Consider the following 20953-nt stretch of genomic DNA (forward strand, 5'->3'; position numbering starts at 1 on the left):
GCCAAGTATAATAACCAGTGATACTGAACCACTATGGGACAGGATTTCTACATTCTGGAACTCATTGTATATTTTTACCAATCATTCAACCATAGTCCCATCATCAAGGTTCAGGTATTTATACAAAAAAGCCTAAGTATTTGAATAATCATTACAAATGTTGCCATGATTGAATTAAATTAAAGTAATACTTTTTCAAGACAGGTCAAAAGCAGAACATAAATAGTGAAAACGTCCGATACAATTGACAGAATCTCACAATTATTTGATTTAAACCATCTTTGAAATATTTATTGTGCAGTTACAAACACTGTAAAAAACAGTATAGAACTCCAATATTAAGATACTGTATATACCCATACAAAAATGTAGTCATGCAAAAAAAACAAAAAAAAACAAGAGAGTCATACAGACAGACACGCATACACACGCAGCATACACTTACGCATACAAACAAACACACACGGTTCATAAAGAGTTCAACTGTTTCAGGATGAGAGTACAGAGCAGAGTACACATGAAAAATAACATCAGATACGGACGCTTCATATCCCAGCTCGAAAAAGCTACTTCAGTTTACAACATCCCTTAGACCAATGCTGCCCATGGTTAATATCTTTTTAACATGGTAGCAATACAAATGTTACATAGTAGCAATAAGATAATCATTAGAAAGAGAGAGTAAAGATTGATGTTAATAACCAGAGACTGGTGTTTTCCGCCACACAAATATATAATAAGTTAGGAGAAAAGTTATTTATCTACTAGACATTCATTCTGACCCGTTTTCTCACCATCCCACCCGTGTGTGACTGTCCTCGTCTATCAGTGTATCAGTGTTTGTTACTTGTCATGTTTTTTGTGGACCCAGGATGAATAGCTGCTACCTCTGTAAAAGCTAATGGGGATCCAAAAAAAACCCACATAAACCTTCCCCACCCAAAAATAACACAAAATGTAAACAAAAAAGACAAATCATTCTTTCTTGCATTTGTTGTTCAGGCACATGAGATGAGTGAAAAAAAGCAACAAAAAAAAAGTACTGCTACACCTTTACAGATTTGTAGAGCACTCCCTACTAGGGTTGAGGTCAATTTATGACCTGAATTGAGTGAATTAAATTGGAATTCGTGGTTTTGTCCTTTCAGCTGTGTGAACACGAGGTCGGAGCTAGGGCAAGGCGCTAGCATGTTTTGCATGTCAGCAATCAAGTTTTCAAAATATATAACTTTTAAAATACAGCCAGTGTGATGCATTTTTTTTTATCATACCGGCTGTATTTCTGTATATTGAAAGTTATACATCTTGAAAACTTGATTCCTGACATGCAAAACATTTTTGGGACTATATCAAAAATGGACTAATGAAACAAATACCAAAAGATAGGTTTTGGGGTGGAATTTTCCTTTAAGGAGAGGGAGGAGACATCACATGGAAAGGAAGTGATTTAGAAGCGTTGGAACTCAGCCAATCCCTCAAGTTCACCAGGGAAGATGCTGTTGGGATTAAGTCTCCCTTGGCTAAGAGCCCTTAAAGCACAGACGATCGATCTAAACATGACGCCTCTCTTTTACCTCCTATTTCACAAGCTATTAAACAGAAGGGGTGAGAGGAAACAGTTTGTATCAGAAACATTGATGTGCCAGGCAAGTGGACACATGCTACAACCCCATGCTGCTACTCACCCCGGTCACCAACTACCCACAATGCACTCTGATAAATATGTTTGTTGGATGAGAGGAGCGACCATTTTGTCCCAGTCAGTCAACCAATCAGAATCATCATGACTATAAACAAAAATAGTGTTTCTACAGTTTTCCACCGGAAACAGTTTGACTGGTAGCATGTCTCTCATGTAAAGGATTTTAGAGAGTTACCATGAGAGAAGCTGACCTTTCTCTGACCTGTCAGTTGTCTACAAATTCACTATGATGCCCATTACCAAGAACCAGATGGACCAAGTTCACATGCCTATATTTTATTTTGCGAAAGAAAAACTTTGAAAAAAGGTGGGACTACTATTGTTCTGCTTTACTTAACCCACTTGTCTGCTAAACAACGACACCATCTTTGTGGTGGGTGTAGACAATATAAACCTCATAAATCTTTTAATACTTTTCAAAATATTGTTTTTCTTCCTGGCCTAGCCTACAGACTTCAGAGCTCTGTAGCAAAGAGCCTGTGTCCCATTCTCTCCCCTCTTACACTGCTTCACGCCCCCACATGTTTCTTCTACAAGCGCGCTCCTCTCCCTTTTCATCAGATGCAGAGCCATTGGTGACCTCACCTTACAAAACCAATATGGATGGAGGAAACACCCCCATGTGTTACTAATAACCCCACACTGCTGGGGCTCTGTGGGCTACATTAAACCACAGCACTGAGGGGGTGGAGAACGTGAGAGTGGAAAGAGCGAGTTGGAAAGAAGGGAGGGAGAGAGTTGGACAGAAGGGAGGAAGGGAAAGAGATGGACAGGAAGAGGGAGAGAGCAGAATGGGAGAAATGAGGGAAAGCAACACGGGGAAAGGGTGTAAAGTAAAAACTGTACTTGTTGCGCACTTGGCATTTATAAAAAAGGGCCTGAAAATACACAATAAGAACCCTTAGAGAATATGGCTACACATAGCATTGTCAAATTCCTGATGTAATCACTATACACATTTATATAATCGCCACTGGCAACAATGCAATGTTGTCCTTCCACATAGTCAAAGACGTTATGGATTTTTAAGACAATGGAGGATGGGGTCAAATCAGAGCACAACACGCTGGACAATTTACATTGTTGCCCTGTGTAGCAGTGGCATGACAAACATTCATCTGACACCAAGGACATTGTGGTGCGAGTAACAAACAAACAGACAACGACAAAAGACTGTTCAGCCATGTTAAATTCAACGGAGGAAAAACGTTACAGAAAAAGCCATCGACATGCAGGGTTACAAAATATATTCTTATATTTCATGATGACTATGCATTCTCCCTATCTAGCCCTGTTATTCTCAAGTCTACAATTATAGTAGCTTTTTGCCACATAGGATTTGCTGTCTACCGTCAAACGGTTGGCAGAGATGAGAGACCAGAGGCAGTGAGCTGCTTTCTAAAACAGTCTCAAAATAGCTGTAAAACAGATCATTTGTGGTCCAAAAATGGAATGTCTGCTGGATGAGAAACAGAGCGATATGATAAGAGGGAGAATGGCAGTGCATGGTGGTTGGCAGGCTGACTGTGGCACGGGGCCTACTGTCTTGCTGCTAGCCCTATCCTGGACAAGCCCTCAAAATCACAGGGCAAGGAGGGGAGGAAGAGGTGGGAGAAAGGCAAGAGGCATGTAAAAAATGAAAAAAGGAAAGGAAAAAAATTGTGAAAGAGCAAGACAAGAATGAGAAAATGCTAGAGAACCATTCATCATTGACAACAAACGTTTGTGAATCACAGGAAGACAAGACTTTCCTTCGTTGTCATTACTGAACCTTCAAGGGGGGATTTGTCACTGTTTATATACATTCATTAAAGGTTCAATGCAGCTGTTTTTTTTTCTTTTACATTAGTATCAAATAATTTCTACGTAACAATTAAGTACCTTACTGTGATTGTTTTAAATTATAATGGTCAAAAATACAAAAAATAGCTTCTTAGCAAAGAGCAATTTCTCAAGCAAGAATTTGGCTAAGACTGTCAGGGAGTGTTCTGACTAGGGAGGGGGAACTGAAAACTAGCTGTTATTGGCAGAGAGGTTTGGAAATCTTTCTTATTGGTCTATTAACCAATTCACCACATGGTGATGTCAACATGGAAGGCCAAAACTCCCTCCCACCAAAACAAGCTGACATTTCAAGAAGTATTTTCAAAACAGCTCTTACACTAAAAGGGCATTATCAAAATGTTCACAATGTCAGTATGAATCCAACCTCAGTGTGGAAATATATATAAAACACAGGCAAATCAAGTTTTTGACTGCACTGGGCCTTTAAGATCAAGACATGATTATAGACACACTGATCGACCAAGCCAAGTTGTTTGAACTAGGAGTGTTCCCATTTCATTCAGAGTGTCAAAATACTCAGCACAGTATCTTTTACTACCTCACTTTAGTACAATAAAGCCACATTGAACCGTCGCTAGTCACAGACTGTCAATTTGTACCAATTCCTGTCTAGGCAATTTTTCAGTAGGAAGATACCATCTTGTTACTGAAATAGTGTTAGAATGTAGACTGAAGCCTCCAGAGTGGCGCAGTGGTCTATGACACTGCATCGCAGTGCAATAGTAGCTGTGCCACTAGAGATTCTGGGTTTGAGTCCAGGCTCTGTCGCAGCCGGCCGCGACCTGGAAGCCCCATGGGGTGGTGCACAATTGGCCCAGTGTCGTCCGGGTTAGGGGAGGGTTTGGCCGGCAGGGATGTCCTTGTACCATTGCGCACTAGCAAATCCTTTGGCGGGCCGGGCGCAGTGCACGGTCGCCAGGTGTACAGTGTTTCCTCCGACACATTGGTGCGGCTGGCTTCTGGGTTAAGTGGGCATTGTGTCAAGAAGCAGTTGGTTGGTTTGTGTTTCGGAGGATGCTCAGCTCTCGACCTTCGCCTCTCCCGAGACTGTACTGGAGTTGCAGCTATGAGACAATTGGAGACCACGAAGAAAAATATGTAAAGAAAAGAATATAGACTGATACCATCTTGACACTGAAATAGTGTTAGAATGTAGACTGATACCATCTTGCCACTGAAATAGTGTTAGAATGTAGACTGATACCATCTTGCCACTGAAAGGGATGGTGATACGTGGAATTTCTAGGGAATGCTACTGAAACGCAAACAGTAAAAAGGTAACTGTTGTATCATTCTAACAATATTGATGAAAACAAAGCAAGTCATTATCTGTGTACTTTAAAGTATCACATTATTATGCAGGTCCTACTGTTTGAAAAGGTAAATACATGTCAAGGGTGTCTTAGCTTTGTGGTAAGTCTTAGCGTTTAAAAAAAATATATATAATCTATAACATTCAATCATGGTGATTTTAAGTAATTAAATCTGTTATTTTTCAACTCTTATCTGTCAACTCCATTATGTGAATACAGAAATGTTATCATAGCTATTCAATGTCATTCATATATCCATGATAAATATTCAGCTACTATTATCAATCATTTGTTCTCTGTAATAATCTTGCAGTATGCAGAGCAAAATGTCTTATGCTTCATTTACAAGATGTCATTGTCGTTCAATGTATTCTGGTTTATTCTGGCCGCTCAATGCGACCAGAGATAAGTCAAAATATATTATTAAAAAATGAATGCCCAATTTAATTGGATTGATTTGTTTGCTTAGTAATGCCCTCACATCAAAAGCAACCTTATCATCGTCATCAATGTATCAATTTCAGTTAGGTTAGTGGGTCGGACGGCAAGTAGCCTAGTGGTTAAGAGCGTTAGGACAGTAACCGAAAGGTCGCTGGTTCGAACTCCGAAGCCGACTAGGTGAATAATCTGCCGATGTGCCCTTGAGCAAGGCACTAAACCCAAATTGCACCTGTAGGTCGCTCTGGATAAGAGCTTCTGCTACATGACACACCAAAAAAATGATAAAACAAGTTTCACACCCCATTGATTTGACAGCGAACATACATTACTATTGGCGATTCCATAGACACAAAATCAGATTACAACCAGCTATAAAAACTGTCCAGACATGTAGCTCATGTGCGTAGAGTAAATATCTGAGCATGGTCATGAAAACAGAGAGAGAGGATGCTTGCGTTGAGGCCCAATGTCATAACAATCTATACTTTAAAGCAAACCCTACACGCTCTGTGGCAACATTTTTGCCTCTGGACATTTTGTTGTTGTGGTTAGTCTTTACAAGGAAGTATTATATTTCATCTTAATGATAAAAAAACCATGTTCACTTAGACAGTAAAAAAAATAAAAATAAAAGTTATTCCCATCCCACTAAAAAGAAACCCTGGGAGTGTTATATTAGCCCTGGCAGACTTTATAATGATGCTTCTGTTGTAATTGTTACTGTGGTTTCTCTGCTTCATATATGCAGATTTGTACACTATTTTTCAAGTGTTCAGTGCAAAAATAAATAGCTTGAGGCCACACACCCTCCCAGTGGAAAAACTGTCAGGCCGTGAGAGTGACACGACAAGCCTAAGTACTGAGTTTGGTTTCTCCGACCAACCTTGCACCAACCCGGCGCCAGGTGTCTTCCTCTCCCTCCTTTGTTGTGCCCAGGGTTATCAGTTTTAATGGTGCATCCTGGGAGGGAGAAGGGAGGTAGGGGTGGCTATGACCCATCCTGAAGCTCCTTGGCCTTGGCCAGGATGGTGTGGACATCTGAGATGGGGTAGTCCTGAAGAAGACCAGAGACAATCAGCTAAAACGTGAAGTAAAACCACCTTAGTCGCCTAAAACATTTCCTACATTGGCCCCACTGTATTTGAATAGATCCTTTCAGATGGTCTTACCTGCAGCAGTCTCATGTTGATCGTGAAGTCTCCCGCCAGCAACTGATCTCGAATCAGTCTGAAACCACACAGGACAGGCATGCTAATCAGAACAGAAATAACAAACAATGCATATCATATGGTAAGATGCAGACACGCATCTTACTAGTATCCAATTCCACCCAAATCTTATCCAATTCCATCCAAATTCAAGTCAATTCCGGAATTTCATTGCATTCTTGTCCATGTACAATTCAACAGACTTGGTGAATTGGGGCTGGGATCAATCTGGGGTTAGGGGCGTTCCAGCCCAGGGGGCTGTGGTTCGTGGCTAGGGAGGACAGACGGGAACTCACACGAGCATGGCGCAGCAGACCAGGATGAGGAAGTTGAAGCGGTCCTGGTCTGAAAAGAGCGTGTCCCAGATGCGGATGACGTCGGGCAGGAGGAACTCCTGAGACAGCAGCAGGGTCAGCCAGCGGAAGGTGAAGTACTGAGGCTTGATGTTCTGCTCCTGCTGTTAAAGAGAAGGGAGTTAGGGGGTTGAAAGATTGAACTAGCCTCAATAATAACTACAAACATCATAACATTATCCCACTAAAAGAATTCATCAAACGAAGTGTTGGTTTTGGTTAGGAGGTGCATGGGGAAAATTAATGGGTAAACAGATCAAATGTGTAACCCCCCCTATACCACTCCTCCCCATATCCCTATGAACTTGTATCCTTTCAGATCCGTGAAGACGAGTCAACAAGGGCCCAGGGAAAGGGCATAGGGATGGCTTTGGGACTGGGCCCAGCAGTCCTTTGCTCACCAGTTTAATGTAGAGCTCCATGTCCTTCTCCTTGAGCATGGAGTAGACGCTCTCCATCTTGTAGGTGATGCCGCACTGTGAGTCGTCCAGACTCTTGATGAACATGTCCCGGTTCTCCGACATCAGGTTGGTGAAACAAAAGAAGGTGTCCGCCTCGGCGTGCTCTGATTGGTTGGACGGTCAATTAGTAAACGAGTCAATCAATCAGTCAATCGTGTCCTAACTAGTGTCAATTGTGTCTGTCTGTCTATATATGACAGACAATAAAATACTTCTAAATGGAGGTCAAGCAATAAATATCTGAGAATTAGAAGTGATCAGGAAGAAGGGGTGGTCCCTCATTTGTCCTCTAGGTGGCAGTGCTGAATCAGTTAGCTTGATCCATTCCATCACAGAACACCCATTCCATCACAGAACATTAGCACTCTGATGCAGAGACTAGTGCAATGGGACTATCAGAGAAAATTAGCAGCAAATAGAGCTGATATTTGCCATTAATACAACAGAATAGTACTTTATTAGTCCATCTACACTACAGAGGTGTCTTCTGCTCTGCTCCCAAGACACCTCCACCCACCTCTCCACTTGTCGTTGGGGTCGGTAGCGAAGGTGTAGTAGAGGGGTCCCACCACCTCGTTCATGCCCTGCACGTAGGCGATGCCCGGGTTGAGCTTAGCGTAGATGAACAGGATGCGCTCCACCACCTCCCAGTGGGCCTCGCAGCCATTGGGCAGCACCTCGTACTCGTTGGAAGGGTACAGGTTTAGGGCCTTGCCCGGGGAGCTCACCTGAAGAGGGGGGAGGTAAAGAGGGGAAAGGGTGTGTAGAGAGGAGAGGGGAGAATGGGTAGGAGAGAGAGGGGTGGTTAGGCCCAGTCCAGAAACAACCTACCCCCCGAGGCAGGCGCTTGTGTAGATCTGAAAGGATTAGATGGGTATGAGCAATATGAACAACATTTCTACCATATTGCTTATCCACAAGCAACAGTTATCAAAGCAGCATGACAGCTCTCGCCATGGAAGAAACGCATTGGCGAGGGGAATCCATAAAGATTGGAATTCAAATTCCATTCTAATTGTTATAGAATGGAAATGAACACAAGCCAAATACACCCATAAGTTAAATAGGGCTATCAAGCCAACATCAGTGGGGTATACTACAAAGTAGAATCAATGAGTTAGCCAGCTAACTTCAATAAACAACCAGAAATAACTATTGATTTTCTAGTTCATTATGAAAGCTAAACTTAGATGTAATTAACTCGAACAACACAAAACACACCATGCCAATTTCAAACTCAACTTTCTAAAAAATAAAAAGTTATTTCAGAATATTTATGCAAGTTAGCTGGCCAACTCATTGATCCTGCTTTGTAGTATCCCCCTTGCCAAACTTGCCGAGACCTTGCATACTCACCACAGCTTGTGCATCGTGACCGCATTGCTTAAAGCAGAACAGTAGGGTGGGGGAATGAACATAACACAGGGTAGTAGGGTCAGCACTACTGCCAACTGAATAGTTCTTTCCCTAGCGTTACCTAAACAAGGTCGCCCTGCCACCTATGGGAGTGGAAGCATTGACAAATCAAATCTTCTTGGATGCATATACAGTTTAGCAGGTGTTATGTCAGTTGCAGTACATATACAGTTTAGCAGGTGTTATGTCAGTTGCAGTGTAATGCATACGTTCCTAGTTCCTATCAATCAATGCAAACAAGCACAATAATCCTTTTTTTTTTAATGATCAAACATTTTGAATAGCAGTAGATATACTGTATAAATAGTATGTAAACATTATTAAAGTGACCAGTGTTCAATGACTATGTACATAGGGCAGCAGTCCCTAAGATGCAGGGTAGAGTACCCGGTGGTAGCCGGCTAGTGACAGGGACTAACGGGAAGAGTATGCTACCGGCAGAGGGAAAGGTACTGGACGGAGGCAGTCTAGTGGTGACTGTTTAACAGTCCGATGGCTTTGAGATAAAAGCTGTTTATCAGTCTTTCGGTCCCAGCTTTGATGCACCAGTCCTGTCTCCACCTTCTAGATGGCAGCAGGGTGAACAGGCTGTGGTTCAGGTGGCTGAGGTCCTAGATGATCTTCTAGATGGCAGCAGGGTGAACAGGCTGTGGCTCGGGTGGCTGAGGTCCTAGATGATCTTCTAGATGGCAGCAGGGTGAACAGGCTGTGGCTCAGGTGGCTGAGGTCCGAGATGATCTTCTAGATGGCAGTAGGGTGAACAGGCTGTGGCTCAGGTGGCTGAGGTCCTAGATGATCTTCTAGATGGCAGCAGGGTGAACAGGCTGTGGCTCAGGTGGCTGAGGTCCTAGATGATCTTCTAGATGGCAGCAGGGTGAACAGGCTGTGGCTCAGGTGGCTGAGGTCCTAGATGATCTTCTAGATGGCAGCAGGGTGAACAGGCTGTGGCTCGGGTGGCTGAGGTCCGAGATGATCTTCTAGATGGCAGTAGGGTGAACAGGCTGTGGCTCAGGTGGCTGAGGTCCTAGATGATCTTCTAGATGGCAGCAGGGTGAACAGGCTGTGGCTCAGGTGGCTGAGGTCCTAGATGATCTTCTAGATGGCAGCAGGGTGAACAGGCTGTGGCTCAGGTGGCTGAGGTCCTAGATGATCTTCTAGATGGCAGCAGGGTGAACAGGCTGTGGCTCAGGTGGCTGAGGTCCTAGATGATCTTCTAGATGGCAGCAGGGTGAACAGGCTGTGGCTCGGGTAGCTGAGGTCCTAGATGATCTTCTAGATGGAAGCAGGGTGAACAGGCTGTGGCTCAGGTGGCTGAGGTCCTAGATGATCTTCTAGATGGCAGCAGGGTGAACAGGCTGTGGCTCAGGTGGCTGAGGTCCTAGATGATCTTCTAGATGGCAGCAGGGTGAACAGGCTGTGGCTCAGGTGGCTGAGGTCCTAGATGATCTTCTAGATGGCAGCAGGGTGAACAGGCTGTGGCTCAGGTGGCTGAGGTCCTAGATGATTTTCTTGGCCTTCCTGTGACACCGGAGGGCAGGCAGTGTGCACCAGGTTACGCGTTGGGCTGACTGCACCAGCCTCAGGAGAGCCCTGCGGTTGCGGACGGTGCAATTGCTCTACCAGGCGGTGATACAGCCTGACAGGATGCTCTCAATTGTGCATCTGTAGAAATTCCTGAGGGTCTTAGGAGCCAAGCCAAATTTCTTCACTGTAGGTGTGATCTGACCATTTCAGATCCTCAGTGAAGTGCACACCGAGGAACTTGAAGCATCGTCGATGTGGATGGGGGCGTGTCGATGGGGGAGTGTCGATGTAGAGGGGGGCGTGTCGATGTGGAGGGGGGCGTGTCGATGTGGAGGGGGGCGTGTCGATGTGGATGGGTGCGTGCTCTCTCTGTTATCTCTTGTAGTCCAGGATCAGCTCCTTCGTTTTGTTGACGTTGAGGGAGGTTATTTTCCTGGCAACACTCTGCCCGGGCAATCCCCTCTTCCCTGTAGGCTGTCTCGTCGTTGTTGGTAATCAGGTCGTCGTCAGCAAACTTGATGATTCAGTTGGAGGCGTGCGTGGTCACGCAGTCGTGGGTGAACAGGGAGTACAGGAGGGGATCAGTGTGTTGAGGATCAGCGTAGCAGAGGTGTTGTTGCATACCTTCACCACCTGGGGTCGGCCCGTGAGGAAGTCTAGGACACCGTTGCACAGGGTGGGTTTCAGACACAGGGCCCTGAGTTTAGTGATGAGCTCGGAGGGCACTATGGTGTTGAAGGCTGAGCTGTAGTTGATGAACAGCATTCTTACACAGGTATTCCTCGTCACATTTGGCATTTTAGTCATTTAGCTGATGCTCTTTTCCAGAGCGACTTAGCGGAGCTATTAGGGTAAAGTGCCTTGCTCAAGGGCACGTCGACAGATTTTTCAACTAGTCGGCTCGGTGATTCGAACCAGTAACCTTTCGGTTAGTGGCCCAACGCTCAACTGCTAGGCTACCTGCCAAATGAAACAGACACACACACTTTCTCTCTCTGATGGTCAGACTCACGTTGGTGACCCCGCTGCGGTTGCGGTCCACGGTCTGGGCCTTGAGGGTGGTCTGTTCCACACGGCACCTGAGGGTCTCATAGTCATTCTGGGGGTCCAGGATCAGCTGGCAGGGGTAGTCTGTGGGCCACTGGAAGAAGGCCATGTCTGGGTACAGGCGCCTGCCATTACAGAAATACATTAGTTAGTTAGCACTTAATAGTTACAATCCTCTTTGTCCTTTGTGGAATAGAAGACTTCCTTCCATGAGAGAGAGCCACTGCTGCTGACCTTCTGCCTATTTAGAGATGGTCTTCCATGACAGGCTACTGGAATACATTAATAGACTATTCATTAATGCTCGCCCCTGCTCCGGAGGACGAGTTACTTATAATACAAGGAGATATTCACTTCAGTCAGCTAAAGAAGTGCCTACCTTGTTGCCAAGCTACCTACCTGACATCTTTATCAATCTGCAGCAGCACCTCGTTGTCTCTGAAGTAGTTGTTCCACTTGCTCTCTGGGTTGGGGTTGAGAGGCTGAGAGATTGAAAGAAAGTCAGAAAAACAGAATTAAAATTAATGTATGGGAAAATTAGGTGAAAGTTCCTGTGGATTAGCCGAGACAACCCAGCAGTGTGTATCAGAGTAGGAAATTGGTCTATTTTGGGGGGGGTAAAGAAGGAGGGAGAGGAGGAACTCACGTGGTCCTCCATGGTCACGTCCTCTCTGGAGAGGCCCAGGTTGGCCTTAGCGATGCCGGGCTGGATAATCATCTCCTTCAGGAACTGGGAATAACCGTCCCTGTGGGCACAGAATTAAATACAACATTTTAAGAACAGTATTCTATTGTATCTCAACGTCTGTGGATTAACGCAAGAGTCCGTGACTATCGGAGGTCAGCTAATCCTAATGGTCTCATTTCAGGAGTTCAATTTGACCGACAATTGGACTTAGTGAAATTTACTAGACTCAGCAAAATGACATCATCATGGACATGCTGCCATATTTCTTATACCAACAGAATTCTGAATTGACTAGGGGCTAGGGGTTGTTTCGGGACGGGCCATTCAAAGCATTCCAGGCAGGCTCAATCAAACAGTCAAAGGATTTCAATAATTCAGTGAAGAGGGAGCCAATAGAAGGAGCAGAATCGCCACCACCGTATCCCCTGTCCAGAGCCGACCCGATATAGCTGTGCTGAGCCGGGTGTGTTGTGTTCTAGTGTGATATTTTAACAGGCCAGGTTCCATTATGAATCAGCTGATGTCTAGGAACGTTTGGTAAAATCAACAACAACAGAAAAGATTCCCAAAGTAAACTCCAGCGAGACAGGGGATATACTTGACCAAGAATTGGTTAGTTACCAAGGTATAATTCTGTCATTGATTAAAAGGCTGAGATGGAAGGATATACAAAGTGGCTCAGTCTTGATCAGTTCATGTTCTAATGATCTATATAAAAAGGCCTCAAAGGGCTGAGTCAAAAGTCACTACATCTAGAGATGGTTTCATTTTCCCTTTAACCATTCAGACTAGGGCTGGGCGATATATCGAATGAATTAGACTTTCCAAATGCCTGAATCAAGTTTTGTATTTTTCATTTTAGGAGCGTTTATGACCGCTTGTTCTCATTTGGTCTTTTTGTTCTCTTGTCGTTCGCTCCTTCTGTGCTGTGCACCTACTCATTTACACCAGACATCTGTATGTAATGACGGGATGCTCATGTCTCCGCCCTAACAATGGGAGTCGCTGTTCCAAAGGCGGGAAGGCAGGCGACAGATTTTTGCGAGAGTGAAACCTCTCATTTTGCCTCTTTCATCCATCCCCTCCCCCTACCACTCACAACAACCCAGGTGAGAGATCACCTCTCTGACAAACCATTACAACTTGCTATTTGCATTTTAGGTTTGGTTCAACAGAAATCGGTCATATGGACGCCGAAACATATGGAGACATTATTTTACTATAATAGAGGAGAATTTAACCTTTCGAACCATACCTGCTTATGTTTCAACTACTCAAATTTAGAGCAGAAACTACTAAAATGTATGTACCAATGAACATTCATTCTGGAAAATGTATGCTCAGTTTGTTGCACGTGCGCATTACGGTACCATGTATTTCTAGCAGCATTTTAGTCAAATAAAGATTGTTATACTAGCTGTTTAGTCTGTGTTTTATACATGTGCAATAAGCATAAAACAATTATAAGGAATTGGCAACTTGTTCTCATTCTGAGAATTAAGGAAGACCAATTGATTTCAACATCTGAACCAAGTGGACAGGGTAGCATCCTTTTAAACACTTTGAGATGGACAGAAGGTTGTGTTCATAACTATTCAACTGTTTTGCCTTGTTAGCTGGAATTCAGAGCTTGTTTAATTATACCTAGATCCAAGTTGGATAAATTTGAAATATAAATATTAGCTGGCTAATCACTATCACGTGGGCTTGTGCTTGAGAGATTGGGCTCCCGAGTGGCGCAGCGGTCTAAGGCACTGCATCTCACTGCAAGAGGTGTCACTGCACTCCCTGGTTCAAATTCAGGCTGCATCACATCCGGCCGTGATTGGGAGTCCCATAGGGTGACGCACAATTGGCTCAGCGTTGTCCGGGTTTGGCCGGGGTAGGCCGTCATTGTAAATAAGAATTTGTTCTTAACTGACTTGCCTAGTTAAATAAAGGTTAAATAAATAAATAAAATGTGTTTATGAAACCTGTGTTTATTCTCTAATCTTATGCATGGTTCTGGTTACATTCTGGTAACAAAAAGGGCATTTTTATAGACAGACCTGAAAGCCAGATCAGTGACAATTGCAAAAAACAAAAAAGCAGGTACAACTATTTTGATGAAATAATGTAATGATTAGTGGGTCTTATGGTTGTGGAAGGAATATATTCAGCCTAGGTATAATTTACCAAGCTCTGAATTCATTACATTAGTGCTGACTGTTTTCAATGCAGTGTATTTGACCTTTAATTGTACAACAAAGCTTATTAGGAGAAAAAAAGTAAATTGAGATATACAGTGCATTCAGAAAATATTCAGACCCCTTGACTTTTTCCACATTTTGTTACGTTACAGCCTTATTCTAAATTGCTTTTTTCCCTCATCAATTTGTATATTTTATTTTTTTTAACCGTTATTTTACCAGGTAAGTTGACTGAGAACACATTCTTATTTACAGCAACGACCTGGGGAATAGTTTCAGGGAAGAGGAGGGGGATGAATGAGCTAATTGTAAGCTGGGGATGATTAGGTGGCCGTGATGGTATGAGGGCCAGATTGGGAATTTAACCAGGAAAAATCTACACACAATAGCATGATGACAAAGCAAAGACAGGTTTAGAATTGTTGCAAATTTATAACAAATAAAAAAACTGAAATATTACATTTACATAAGTATTCAGACCAATCTCAGCCCTTTCCTGTACTGCCTGTTCACCCATGACTGCGTGGCCATGCACGCCTCCAACTCAATCATCAAGTTTGCAGATGACACAACAGTGGTAGGCTTGACTACCAACAATGATGAGATGGCCTACAGGGAGGAGGTGAGGGCCCTCGGAGTGTGGTGTCAGGAAAATAACCTCACACTCAACGTCAACAAAACAAAGGAGATGATCGTCGACTTAGGGAAACAGCAGAGGGAGAACCCCCCTATCCACATCGACAGGACAGTAGTGGAGAATGTGGAAAGTTAAGTTCCTAGGCGTACACATCAAGGACAAAATGAAATGGTCCACCCACACAAAGTGTGGTGAAGAAGGCGCAACAGCGCCTCTTCAACCTCAGGAGGCTGAAGAAATTTGGCTTGTCACCGAAAACACTCCCAAACTTTTACAGATGCACAATCGAGAGCATCCTGTCGGGCTGTATCACCTCCTGGTACGGCAGCTGCTCCGCCCACAACCGCAGGGCTCTCCAGAGGGTAGTGAGGTCTGCACAACGCATCACTGGGGGCAAACTACCTGCCCTCCAGGACACCGACAGCACCCGATGTCACAGGAAGGCCAAAAAGATCAAGGACAACAACCACCCAAGCCACTGCCTGTTCACCTCGCTATCATCCAAAAGGCGAGGTCAGTACAGGTGCATCAAAGCTGGAACCGAGAGACTGAAAAACAGCTTCTATCTCAAGGCCATCAGACTGTTAAACAGCCATCACTAACATTGAGTGGCTGCTGCCAACATACGGACTCAAATCTCTAGTCAATTTAATAATTAAAAATTGGATGTAAAAAATGTATAACTTGTCACTTTAAACAATGCCACTTTATAAAGTGTTTACATAGCCTACACTACTCATCTCATTTGTATATACTCTATACCATCTACTGCATCTTGCCTATGTCGCACGGCCATCTCTCATCCATATATTTATATGTACATATTCTTATTAATTCCTTTACACTTGTGTGTATAAGGTAGTTGTTATGAAATTGTTAGACTACTTGTTAGATATTACTGCACATTCGGAACTAGAAGCACAAGCATTTCGTTACACTCGCATTAACATCCGCTAACCATGTGTATGTGACCAATAAAATAGGATTTGATTTGTATGACGCCAAAAGCTTGGCACACCTGTATTTGGGGAGTTTGTCCCCTTCTTCTCTGCAGATCCTCTCAAGCTCTGTCAGGTTGGATGGGGAGTGTCGCTGCACAAGTATTTTCAGGTCTCTCCAGAGATGTTCGATCGGGTTCAAGTCCGGGCTCTGGCTGGGCCACTCAAGGACATTCAGAGACTTGTCCCGAAGCCACTCCTACATTGTCTTGGCAGTGTACTTAGGGTTGTTGTCGTCATGTTGGAAGGTGAACCTTTGACCCCAGTCTGAGGTCCGGAGTGCTCTGGAGCAGGTTTTCATCAAGGATCTCTCTGTACTTTGCTCCATTCATCTTTCCCTCGATCCCGACTAGTCTCCCAGTCCCTGCCGCTGAAAAACATCCCCACAGCATGATGCTGCCACCCCCATGCTTCACCGTAGGGATGGTGCCAAGTTTCCTCCAGATGTGACACTTTGCATTCAGGCCAAAGAGTTCAATCTTGGTTTGCCTTTTACTGAGGAGTGGCTTCTGTCTGGCCACTCTACCATAAAGGCCTAACTGGTAGAGTACTGCAGAGATTGTTGTCTTTCTGGAAGGTTCTCCCATCTTCACAGAGGAACTCTGATGCTCTGTCAGAGTGACCATCGGGTTCTTGGTCACCTCCCTGACCAAGGCCTTTCTCCCCCGATTGCTCAGTTCGCTTTAATGCTGTGTTCTTCGGGACTTTCTTGGAACCCTTACCCACATCTGTGCCTGGATACAATCCTGTCTCAGAGATCTCCAGACAATTCCTTCGACCTCATGGCTTGGTTTTTGCTCTGACACGTACTGTCAACTGTGGGAACTTATATAGACAGGTGTGTGCCTTTCCAAATCATGTCCAATCAATTGAATTTACCACAGGGGGACTCCAATCAAGTTGTAAAAACATCTCAAGGATGATCAATGGAAACAAGATGCACCTGAGCTCAATTGCGAGTCTCATAAACAAAGAGGCTGAACACTTATGTAAATAAGGTATTTCTGCTAAAATTTTTATAGATTGGAAAAAAACGATCAAAAAAAAAAAAAAAGTTTTCGCTTTGTCATTATGGGGTATTTTGTGTAGATTGGTGAGGATTTGTATTTATTTTATCCATTTTAGAATAAGGCTGTAACGTAACAAAATGTGGAAAAAGGGAAGGGGTCTGAACACTGTCCGAATGCACTGTATATCGTGAATCTTCCATAAGTTTGAAAAAAAAATATAGAAATATGAGTTTTGGGCCATATCGCACAGCCCTATTTCAAACCGGTCTTGCAAGTGCACAAATTTCTTATTCTTATTCCTCCTGTTGATAAATAATTGATGTCCACCAGTACTGGAGATGTTTTTACCTCTGCTTTTTGAGAAAGGAGTCCCACATTGTCTGGTCCAGAGGCAGGTAGTTAAGAAGGACCTGGAAACATGAAAGCAAGTCATCCAAAATAAGAATCCCAATCACTCACAGATAGTATTAGTTTCAGCCTGTTTTTCTAATCTTAAAACTACATACTGTAGATCTCTATTAAAAGGGATGGAGCAACTCACTTTCCAGCAAAGTGCACGGATGCCTCCTTCAAATGGGATACCTGAGAGAGATATAGGAGGGTGGAGGAGAGAAGGAGGAATGACAGAAAAAAAAGATGAATAAAGGACAAGATAAAGTGAAATAAGGAGACATAACATAAACTAAGTAAAAACACATGAAAAAATTACATTCTAGAGATGAAAGAAAGTTTTTCCTCACCGCTGAAGCAAAGTTCCCGAAGTGCATTCAAGTCTAGCTTCTCTTCACTCAAGGCCACCTTGAATTCCTGGATCCTTTAATTGTACAAGAAAGGGAAAAATAACATCAATATAGGCTGTGGTGTAAGAAGCATACTGTGTGCGGCATTCATGTAAATCTTAAAATATACAGACATGGCTTAATGCCTCCCATGAAGAATAAGGAGGGACACATTCCCATAATGCCTCATTCAGATTATGCACATGTAGCAGACCGACAAACAGGAGAGGGTGTTGTAGGTGGGTAGACTCATATGATTATTTATCTATGAGAAGGAAAGATGCAATCTACACAGGGCAGCACAGTTTCATGTGTTACCTTATACATTCCCTGGGGAGTCATTCGTGTGGCTAGAAAAGGAGGGGGTTCTGACCAATTGCCCCTCCCCACTAACTTGGTACCAATAGCCATAGACCCCCAGTACAACATAATTGATTTGTCCACTTCCACCTCAGACAGCTGCTAAGGTAACAGTCTTTGAAATGCAGATTTACCAACACAACCTGCTCCAACTGTTCTTATGGTACAAAAAAGCATATTAAATGGAGGGACCTTGGCAGAATGCCCCTTTAACAGTTTGTAACACTTGAATTACTCATTAAATATACAGTACCGCCACTAGCTTATACATGCAAACATCCTCCTGACAGCTGGACTGCATGGGGACAGTGACACCTATGTGAACTCATGATCAATGCAGGCTGTCTGTCCTCCTGTCATGATCAGCTGATAATTGAGCCATATCACAGGACCCATTGGTGTGGTGGTTAGGCTACATTACCACTAACAGGAAAATAAGCATTGATTCTCCCTGAGGAAATCAAAAATAGATTGGGGTTGATTGATTGTTGTGATTTAGCCCAAAAGTATTAAAGGCTTAGGCTATACAGCAGTGCTTAGGCTACACAGCGGGGCTTTGGCTAAAGCTGAACGCTCAGTGTTCGCTTATAGAAAGAGGTGCATGTAGAACAGACAGGGTTAGCTTTACAACATCAGAGAGTTGTGTCCATCCTACATAGCCTAGCTATATCTGTGACGTTCTGATTTGCCCATCCTACATAGCCTAGCTATATCTGTGACGTTCTGATTTGTCCATCCTACATAGCCTAGCTATATCTGTGACGTTCTGATTTGTCCATCCTACATAGCCTAGCTATATCTGTGACGTTCTGATTTGTCCATCCTACATAGCCTAGCTATATCTGTGACGTTCTGATTTGTCCATCCTACATAGCCTAGCTATATCTGTGACGTTCTGATTTGTCCATCCTACATAGCCTAGCTATATCTGTGACGTTCTGATTTGTCCATCCTACATAGCCTAGCTATATCTGTGACGTTCTGATTTGTCCATCCTACATAGCCTAGCTATATCTGTGACGTTCTGATTTGTCCATCCTACATAGCCTAGCTATATCTGTGACGTTCTGATTTGTCCATCCTACATAGCCTAGCTATATCTGTGACATTCTGATTTTGTTCTAACTTACTGAAGAGAACCAAAGCAAAAGCTCTGATTTCAATCTAGTATGCCTTTCTCCTGTAATAGCTATTTATCTTTTTACTGGACGGCTACATCCTGTTTGTCATGGCTCCCTCTAAAACTGCAGACAATCAGCAAAGTTGCTCGGCGCTATTCAAAGGGAAATACAGTTCATTTGTTTATTAACAAGCAACAGCCCTCACGAGACACCAGTCCTGACCTCAGATCACTAACTTCAATACCAGGAAAAAGTGATTTGCTGTCACAATTAAACCCTAAAGTGGGTTGCCCTTCATAACATTGGATCTATTATCATAACATTGGATCCATTATTTTCCTGGAACAAGAAAGTCCAAAAGCAAAAGTGAATAGTAGCCTAAAAGCAAGGGAAGCTTTATAATTAGTAGCCTAAGTTTGACAACATTTCGGCCATCACAGAAAATAGGTTACCATAGTAGGCATATGAACAGTTTTATTTAGCCACAAATAGCAGGCCCCTAAATAGATTCAAATCAAGTAAATTAGTGTGTCCTGCTTGAACTGACCCTGTCTTACAAGGATTGAAAGGGATGTCCTGTCAGCATTTGCATTGTATAGGTCAAATGTAACGCAACATACCAACATTGTACCTTGATTAGGCTAGTCTGTATTTATCTTTGTCTTGTGGATTATCAATAGCTGACATTAAGTTGAATGCAACACACAGGTTTGACTGTCATTAAGTCATATACGACAGACAGGTTTGACTGTCTCTAGTCTAAAGTGGTCTCAGGTTGTCGTGATAACTTGATCAGTGGAGAATGTGGGTATGTTAGTAACCTAAGTTGCATAATTGCATTTGAGGAATTAGGTAGTACAAGTTCTGCATTCTCTTAGCCCAGTCCTTCCTCAACAGTTTAACGTTAGCCACTACCTGGTTCATTGAAAACCTCGAAATAAATGGCCCTTTAGGGATCCTTAAGTTTAAATGTATAGAGTTTTAATTCTAACTATTAATAGACAGAAATAGACAAACATGATAGTTGTGTCTACGCTTGAGCAAAAATGTTTCTTATCCACATACAGTAGATAGTTAGCTAGATACGAAACAATTATTTCATTCAAGCAGGGTATCGGGGTGATATTGTCTGCAGTGTAGTACAGTACAGAGAAGCGAGCACTTTCATCGATATTGATAACATATGTCTTCCCATTTCGTCGAAACAACGGGCTAACGTTATCTATCTAGCTAGCTAACGTTAGCTAACTAGTTGGCTAAAGTGAGCCTACAGAGCTTTTGGAGTCTACCACATAATACACGAACAATTAGCTACAGAGAACGCACCACAAGAGATTGCCAAAAAACACAAACGTACATGACATTTCCTCGAATTTGTTATTATGGCCCACTGTCCACTCATAAATCAAATCTACACCTCACCTGCTTCGGTACGAGCTCGACATGTTGGAAGAATCCAAAAGCTAGACCTGTGTGCCACAAGAAAAATAGTCCGATGGGGAAACATACAATATTTAGTAAAAACTACTCTAATGAGTATGCGCTGTTACATGGCTTATTCATTTGCCCCAATTACATATGTAAAAAAAAATACTCGAAGTTTATTTTCTTGAAGTTAAACTTATCATAGTTGGACTGAAATGCTATTTCTGATTGTACTCACACTGTAAACTTCACGAGCATATCACCTTTCCAGTGTTGGATGATCTCTGCTATATTTTTGTAGTTATGCCCCGTCACCAAATGTATGCATAATCATTTTCATGTAATTTTACTACTTTGCATTATTTTATGTAAATAATAATTAGAATTGCTTTTTGCACTAGCTATGTGCAGTGCGTGCACTTATTTTGTGTTCAAT

At 43.0% G+C, this 20953-nt stretch overlaps 1 protein-coding gene across 3 annotated transcripts; it reads right to left on the bottom strand.

Moving 5' to 3' along the window:
• Positions 1–276: 276 nt before the first annotated feature.
• LOC106570453 (TBC1 domain family member 13) lies at positions 277–20607 on the bottom strand. Of its 3 annotated transcripts, XR_001320672.3 has the most exons (13): positions 20515–20607; positions 17573–17646; positions 17374–17414; positions 17181–17242; positions 11957–12056; positions 11710–11792; positions 11276–11435; positions 7841–8051; positions 7264–7427; positions 6806–6966; positions 6471–6528; positions 6185–6355; positions 277–4611 (listed from the first exon to the last, which is right to left on the bottom strand). XR_001320672.3 is itself a non-coding variant. In XM_014142815.3 (12 exons), the coding sequence occupies exons 1-12, from the start codon at positions 20535–20537 to the stop codon at positions 6290–6292; spliced, it is 1200 nt and encodes a 399-aa protein (XP_013998290.1). In that variant the 5' UTR covers positions 20538–20607; the 3' UTR covers positions 277–6289. The 3 variants fall into 3 exon arrangements, 2 of the variants coding, with proteins under 2 accessions (XP_013998290.1, XP_013998281.1); XM_014142815.3 differs by having other exon boundaries at positions 277–6355; positions 6806–6963; XM_014142806.3 differs by having other exon boundaries at positions 277–6355.
• Positions 20608–20953: the final 346 nt, after the last annotated feature.

Source organism: Salmo salar, chromosome 01 (genome assembly GCF_965601325.2).
Source record: "Salmo salar chromosome 01, fSalSal1, whole genome shotgun sequence".
Taxonomy (NCBI): domain Eukaryota; kingdom Metazoa; phylum Chordata; class Actinopteri; order Salmoniformes; family Salmonidae; genus Salmo; species Salmo salar.